Source organism: Lycorma delicatula, chromosome 5 (genome assembly GCF_047948215.1).
Source record: "Lycorma delicatula isolate Av1 chromosome 5, ASM4794821v1, whole genome shotgun sequence".
NCBI classification, from domain to species: Eukaryota; Metazoa; Arthropoda; class Insecta; order Hemiptera; family Fulgoridae; genus Lycorma; species Lycorma delicatula.
This window is the reverse complement of record NC_134459.1, coordinates 101,735,516-101,743,762: the sequence shown is the minus strand read 5'-3', so window position 1 is coordinate 101,743,762 and position 8,247 is coordinate 101,735,516. Positions and strand designations below refer to the sequence as shown.

At 28.2% G+C, this 8,247-nt stretch overlaps 1 protein-coding gene across 3 annotated transcripts in view; it reads right to left on the bottom strand.

Moving 5' to 3' along the window:
• Positions 1-432: 432 nt before the first annotated feature.
• The window catches only part of LOC142325259 (hexosaminidase D-like), a 31,208-nt gene continuing 23,393 nt past the window's right edge, over positions 433-8,247 (bottom strand). For all 3 annotated transcript variants that reach the window (XM_075366768.1, XM_075366767.1, XM_075366769.1), the window contains 2 exons: positions 6,206-6,611; positions 433-1,183 (listed from right to left, as the gene is read on the bottom strand). In XM_075366768.1, coding sequence (XP_075222883.1) covers positions 923-1,183; positions 6,206-6,611 — 667 coding nt within the window. In that variant the 3' untranslated portion in view covers positions 433-922. The remainder of the gene's footprint in view (positions 1,184-6,205; positions 6,612-8,247) is intronic.

Genomic DNA, 8,247 nt, shown 5'->3' with positions numbered 1-8,247 from the left:
CTCTGATGGGTTATTTTATTTAGAATACAAAATTTTGATCCAAAATTTTGTTGGACCTACTGAAAGTTTCATTAAAATATTACCTTTTACTTTTTTGTATGAAGTAAAGAAGTATTGTGATAGTGAAAAGTTTTGGTTTTTAGATTTCAACAGAAATATCCAGTATGACCATCCCGGAATCCATTTTGGCTAGTTTTGGCGTGATGTCTGTATGTACGTACATACGTATCTCGCATAACTCAAAGACGATTGTCCGTAGAATGTTGAAATTTTGGATTTAAGACTGTTGTAACATCTAGTTGTGCAACACCCCTTTTGAATGCAATTGACTGGTCCAAAATATCCCAAAATTTGGATTTTGGACTTTTTCTCAAAACCTTTGGGAACTTCAAAAATCGGCAGTTAGTAATAAATACACTTAAAAATGACAAATAAAATTTAACTAAAAATAAAATTATATTTAATTAACAAAATAAACAAATATATTATTTTATAAAAAAAATATATAATATATATGTCATTTAACACTTACTTAACTGAAAACAATAATTTTTTTTTATACCATTAACTTAACAAAATATACTTTTGATGGCCCTTCAATAGCCAACAATAGTACCAAGTGTTGAAAAAGTAAAAAGATTAACACTGTTACTACAAGCTGTTTGTATGTATAAATAAAGCAATTGATAACTTAAATGTGAAAAAGCACCAACATTTTTTAAGCATTTTATGGTTTTCATTATTATAAACTAAATAATTATGAATGTCAGGACAATTCAATAGCAGTAAATGTCAATTTAAAACTTCAATAACAATATGATGGTCATCTTACAAGTTGAAAAACTGTGAGAGATGTAATGTGCAGCATAAATAACAGACTGCTTAGTTTTGATATCAGTAAAAATGAAAAGTTTTAATTAACTTATTTTGATAGATTTGAATCAGATGATGGGATTCCAAACCTTTCAAGATCTCTTAAAATTGGAAATGGTCTGCTAGGCCACGTTTGAGATTCCTTAAGTGCTTTTGCATTATGCTCAATTTGTTCTAATTGTGTGATCATAGGGTATATTCGCTGCTCAACCCATTCAGCTATTGTATACATATCAAATACTTCTGCTAAACAGTCTTTAGCTGACTTAACCAAACCTGTTACTTGATGGTACAAATACTGATGGTTACTCTACAAAAACAAAAATTAAAATATACTTATTAATTATTTAAAGATAATATTTCAATTAACATATTGATATATTAAATCTTTAAATGTTTATAATTATAATATAGTAAAATGCAGTCATGTATTATAATTATTAAAAGAAAACTCTGATATTAGATAGTTAGTCACAAAGTTTTAATAATTCTATAGTTCAGTTTTACTAAAATTTTTAACCTGCATATGCAATGGCAAGTGGAGAAGAATGTATCTCTACCTTTTCAGTAGCTGTTATAATTTAATATTACATGCACCTGATGTTATCTTCCAATCATATAAGAAGTTTATTCACAGAAAAGTCAACATTTATCTAGTGAATAGCTAAATATTGTGTAAAGTAGAAAAATATTTTTCAGTCAGGAATATTTTTCAGTTAAGTATATTATGCATAATACTGTAGTTAATGCTGCAGTGATATTTGTTTGAATATCAATTTTTTAATAATTTTACTAAACTTTTCACAGAACCATATGTAATGTGTAACAGAAAAAAACTTTTTTTTTAGTTTTATAAGAAAATCGTTATGAAATTAACAGAGAATCAATTTAATATATTTAATGAAAATTAGGAAAGAAGAGATTAATATTTTGTTAAATTAAAATGTTATGCACCAGTTGACATTGTGACTCTAGCTAGTTCTGATTATTATTTATTAAACTACTAATCATGAAATTAATTTTAAAAAGCTGATTATTAAAAAGATACAGGGAACAGGCAGTGGTACACGTAAAATATAAGTTTAATTTAAATTCCTATTTAAATATGTATTAACTAAAACTGAAACGCACAATCATAAGGAAATGAAGTGGTTCAGAATAATTTGTTGAAAAGAACCAGTAGTACTTAAAGATTTGTTTCATGTTCTTGAAACTTAAGCTTCAAAGGAATGCAGTTTTCAAACTCTTACTCAGATGAGATGAATTCAGTCCAAGAGATGGAATAGTAATATCCTTTAAAAAATATAACCTCTCATCCAGAGTTTGAGAGAAAACAAAATTAACCATAATTACTGAATCAGTGCACTAAAAGTCTCCAGATGGGCAACAGGGTGTGAAGGAATTTGTATATCTGTCTAAGTATCCTTAGAACAGTATAGCAGAACATTTAGAAACTTTGTTTCATATTTAACAAATCAGCTATAGTTAAAATGGTAAGACCATCCAAAGAAATTTGAATACAATTTCTTTTTAAAGAGAGCACTAATGAATGACAGAATTTTTGTTATGCTTTCACTAAACTTTTCACAGAACCATAATCAAGAAAAATAAACTTAAATAGTTTCAAATTGCATTTATACTTCAAAATAATAAATTATGAATTATATTTTTAATATAATTCATTAAAAATTATACAACTAATCAGAAAAATTCTAAAAATTAAATTTTTGTTAGTTTATTATAAATATTAAAAATGAAAATTCACTATTAACTGAAGTTAGTTATATTCAAATTACATTTAAACTTCTTGAAGGAAACAAAATTTAATCCGTAAGTAAAAATTTCAACATCTAAATAGTTTTTATCTAAATAGTTCTTATGTTATATGAGATTCACAGTTATAAGAGATTAAAGAGGAAGAATATTAAGAAGATATAATGAAAAACTGAAGAATGTACTTATTGTCTTAACTGCTATAAACTGGTAGTCACTGACCTTGTTAACTTTTAACTAATTTTATATTTTACATTTTTTAAGATAATGTTCTTAATTTTATGAACTGTTTATAACATTCTTTCATCAATATAATTTTTAAAAAAGCATAAATATTACTACATTAATTAAATAATAGTAATTTGCCCTTATCCTGAGGCCACTTTAAGATAAAATGTGCCTTATGTTAATGCTAAATGTTACGTGATAAATGCCTTATGTTAATTGAATTCCTAACAGTCTATTTTGAAAGATGGAAATTGACAACATGTGAATTCTGATTCACATATTGTCAATTTTCACCTTTCAACAGAAAGAATACAGAGCATACAATGAAAGACAATTGCCTGCATGAGGCAGACAGTCGCAGTACAGGGCATTATGTTATTCTTTTCTCGTAACAGTAGGCTCATTCAGAAACAAAGTATACAGTATTTTTAACTATTTCCATAAAAAACAAAAAATTTTCCCACTATTAAAATTTATCATTTTCTTTAATTTTAGACAATAATTTCTTTAAAAATATTTAGTGTACTTACAGTACACAGTATAAAAACGAATAGTTTATACTCATATAAATAGATTATTACACTACCTCCATCAAGTGAGGAGTAATATTTTTGCAATGGCAGAATTTAAATCCATAATTACGACTAAAAAACTCTGTAGTCAAGCTCGTGAAATAGTTAATAGCATTATTAACTATTAATGAAGCATTATTTTGTATTACTATATTTTGTTTTACTATTATAGCATTATTTTGTGAAGAACGAAGCTAAAAAGTTAGGAAACTTAAAAGATGACAAACAATTAACATGCAATTAACAATAAAAATGCGAAGAAAGAACTGCTGCAGCTTGTGAGATTTCAAGATCACAAGTTTAAAAACTCCAAAAGAAAAACATGATCTTCTTAAATTAAATCACAGTTGTACTCATTCATAACACCAAAGAAAGTATAAACAATGTTCAAAACCAGTTAGTGGATTAGACAATTTTGATCAAGGTGTTGTAATTTGAACAGTTAATGAATTTCAAGCAAAATATAAGGAACTGCCTATATTAAATAAATTATGTGAAGAAAACTTCAAAAGACAATCAATTTAAAAGTTTCAGAACTACACTAGCAGCTATCCTGAAAGAGTTAGGATTTAAGTGGTGTAAAAACTGATGATAATAGGAAACTTTTGATTGAGAAAGAAGGCATCTGGTGGGAAAGGATAGAATATTTAAGAAAAATGACTGATTTCAGAAAAGAACATTTTTCGAATGTTTATTTGGACAAATTTTATATTTTGAATGTTAAAATCAATGAAAAAATTGTGGTCAGATGACAGTGGTGCAGGATTAAAAGTGCCAATTAATAAAGTTAATTAGTTAATGATAATCCATGCTGGAAGAGAAATGGTGTTCATTCCAAACATGATGTTAACTTGGAAAACAAGTTCATAAAAGGGTGACTATCATGACAGCGTCAACAACAATTTCATGTAGTGGGCATCTGAAAAATTAATTCCTGGTCTTCAGCCCCAATCAATGGTAGTTATCAACAATGCGCCATACCACAATTCACTTCTAGAGAAGCCTCTGAATTCAAATAATAGGAAAAGTGGCATGATTAACTAGTTAGAAAATAACAATATTACATTTAATAAAGCAATGTTAAAACCATAATTGTATGACATAATTAAGTCACATAGAAATTTGATAAATAAAGTAAAATTTTCATGAACTATTAAAAAACCACAGGCATCAGGATCTGTAACTTCCACCTTACGATCCCGAATTAAGTACGATCAAGATGGTAAGGTCGGCTCTCAAAAGGTATGCTGGTAGTAAACAACATTTTTAATGACAAATATTAAAAAATTAGCCGAGAAAAAATGAAAGCATGATTGGAAACCATATTGCAAACAAGTAAAAAAAAAAGCTGGAACTTAGTATAAGATGGAACCACTAATCAACAAAATAATGGAAAAATTTATCACACTTCTAGACAGTGGTAGTGAAAGTGAGTGTTCCGATGAAGACAAGAAGATTATGAACTTGCACAGGAACTGGACATATAATGCAAATTTCAAGTAAGTGTTAATAATAATAATAGAACAATGAAAATAATCGTAAAAAAAACTAATTTGAAAATTCTATAATAAAAATCATTAAATATTGTACAAAAAAAATTGTATATTAATAATTGTATGTTTAGTTTAGTGTAATTATGGATACTACAAATTCAAGCATTAGTTAAGATTTTGTTAGTTTAAAATTACACCTAAATTAAAATTCTTGTTTTTTCAATCTATTAATACTAATTACGTAATAATTAATTATAACTAATAAAGCATAAAAACAGTAATAAACGTGCATACATAAAAGTAAAACAATCATTATTGTTGTCTTATTAGATGGGAGTAAATGTTTTCAGGTTCAGTAGTAATGCAGCCTCAATCTTCTCCAACACAACTTTTATTTTCATTGTATGCACTCTACTAGTGCTGAGGTTGGGCTTTTTAGGTTGCAGTGTTTCTGGTCATATCAGTGTACCAACCACAATCCACAATGCAATATTGCAATGTTATTATGTATTTAACAGAGATTGGTTAATGCTGGTACTGCAAGGCCTTCTACTGCTTTGTATAGGCTAGCTGTATGGTAGGTAGCAAGGTGTCATATGCTCTATGGCCATTGAGGCTTGTGAGGATTATGTGAGAATGGTGATGCAGCTGTTTAAGGAGTGTGCTGCAGCTGAATCCTGGCTGTGCTGTTATAGCCAGCCAACTGCTGTCAGAATTAATACTCCTATGCTAGTGGTTTCTGCAGTGCATGAAGTTGGTGTAGCCAAACGGTTTAAGGTGTCAGTTGGCCACGAGTAGTTTCTGCAGTGCAGTTAGTAAAAGAGTTATTGTTTCAAGAACCTATGACAAGAATTTAAGAAAAATTCAAGTATCATTGAAGACAACTATCTTGGGGATGAGATCAAATTAAAATTCAATCATATTATAATTGACTAAGAAAAAATTAAAAAGAAGAAATTACTGAATTACATCACCTTCTTCAGTCAGACAATAATATTAGGCACAGGGTTCATACTTCCAAAAGTTGTTAGACAGTAACAGAAAGTTATGCAGTTAGTTCAGAAGTTCACTTATTTGTTTTAGTATAAAAAAATAGTGTCCAATATTTAATATAACACCAATGAATATCATATTGGCTTTTTGTTTTATATTATTTCAGGGTAATATACCTGCTAATTCAAAACCTCCAGTTTAAAAATTAAGAGGCAACTCATATTTCTCAAATGGTATAAAACCTTAATGAATTTTTAAATTCATACAGCTTACCATTAGTTCATCAATTCTAAGAGGGGTGGAGAAATTATGGCGCACATTATAATCTGTTAACCATGCTCTCTCTTTTGTAACTGAAGTCACTTTTTTAGCTACTTCACTTTCTATTCTTTGCAAGTGATATAATAATTTACAAAATGAATGTCCAGGAAATGCAAATTGTGACAACAGCTTCCACAAGTGCGGATCATTTTTAAGATCAAGATGTGATGTTGATAGTGGCAGTTGATAGTAGTAAGATCTAGTGGTACTTGTTGCAGATTCACCACAACTAAGATAATTAATCAGTTTAGAGTATAACGACGAGTTAAAATATCCATGACTTGTCACAAGAAGATTGACTGCCAATGATGGAATAGCAGATGGTAATAGTTCACAGAGAACAGCAAAATGATCATATCTGAAAAAGAAAAACACAAAGCAACAAAAGATATTAGTTATTCTGAAATACTATAATCAGAAACTCATTGATGGTCTCAACCATCATACTTATTCTACCCTCCGATGGAAATAATTATTTTTAAAGCAAAGTAACTTTGTTTTGAAAGTTGTACCTTTTCAAGTACAACTTTGAAGAACAAGAAAGAATTTTCTTCACTTGATAAAGATGGAAGAATGAGTTGTGAGATCATTATTAGGTCAAGTGTAAGGCAATAGATTTTTTCCAGAATGTAAGGTACTTGTTAGAGGATGATTGTAAACCAGACAAACAAAAATATCTATAATACAAAATATGCCTGTGATTATATGGCAGAGAATGAGTAATGTCTGGGAGTAGAGTAGGATTCAAGAAGGAGCAATGGAAGTATTTTAGATCAATACTGATCAAAAACAGAAGGAATCTGTAGATATTATAAATGTGTTAAGATGTAAATAGCATTTGATAAATTAAAAAGTATCAAAATGGTTTGGATAAGTGAGGAGGGTGGAAAATATGAGAATTCCTAAGAAAATGGAAGAAAGGAGAATAAAAAGTAGCCAGTGTTTGAGATCAAGAACTTTGTTAACAGGGATGTGGAAAGAAAAGGTTAGATAAAAGTTTAGAAGAATGATGAAGTAGGGTCAATCCAGAAGCAATAGAGGAAATGACAAAGATTAATTAACATCTAGACCTGGTTACCTAGAATGGAATATGACTACTTATTTTCTTTGTTGATATTAGATCATTTAAAATTAACTCTTAGAACTAAAACAAATTAACAAATATATCAGAACTTATGTTTTCAACAGCATTCAATGTGATTACTCACCACATTATACATATTCACAGTGAAGAACAGAATCATTATTTTTATGTTCTACGATCTTGATAAACAAAGGAATAACACAATATTTTGTACAATCCCTAATGATTTTCATTTCACTCCAAGAAACCATTCACACCGTAGAAGGGACCAAATTTTATGTAAATAAATTTTAAATCAATGAAGATGAATTACTTATTAAGGTTATTTGAATTGTAGAGGATTAACAAATATATTTTAAAATCTAAATGGTTTCAATAAGAAACAAATATTAAACATTTTTGCTTAGAAACCTTCATTTACTTATAGGTAAAGTATTTGAAGTAACTTAATGTGGTGAACAAAGAATTAACTATACAGTTACTACTAAGACATGTATTATAATTTTTTCAAAGGAGGAAAACTTTTATAAAAGTAAAATTACCATTAAAAAGGTTTAACAATGTTGCTTTTGAAAAAAATACATGAAGTTGGCTGGTATTTTTTGTTCAATAAATTCTCAGCTTACTTATATTTTATGTTTACAAGGTCTGTTCAAAAAGTGTCAAACCTTAACAATAAAATATCTCACCACTAGGTCTTATAAAAAATATAAATTATATTCTGTTATAAGTTCAGCCATCATTCCTGAATAGGATTATCCTAATAATCCTTTATGAACTCTTAATTTTAAAATATTATTATGCTGTGATAATGAAATGATTCTTCAAAAGCAATATGTTAAAGATAACAAACTGTTCTTTCCTGTACCTGATGCATCTAGTAGTTAATATTTTAAAATAATAATTATAA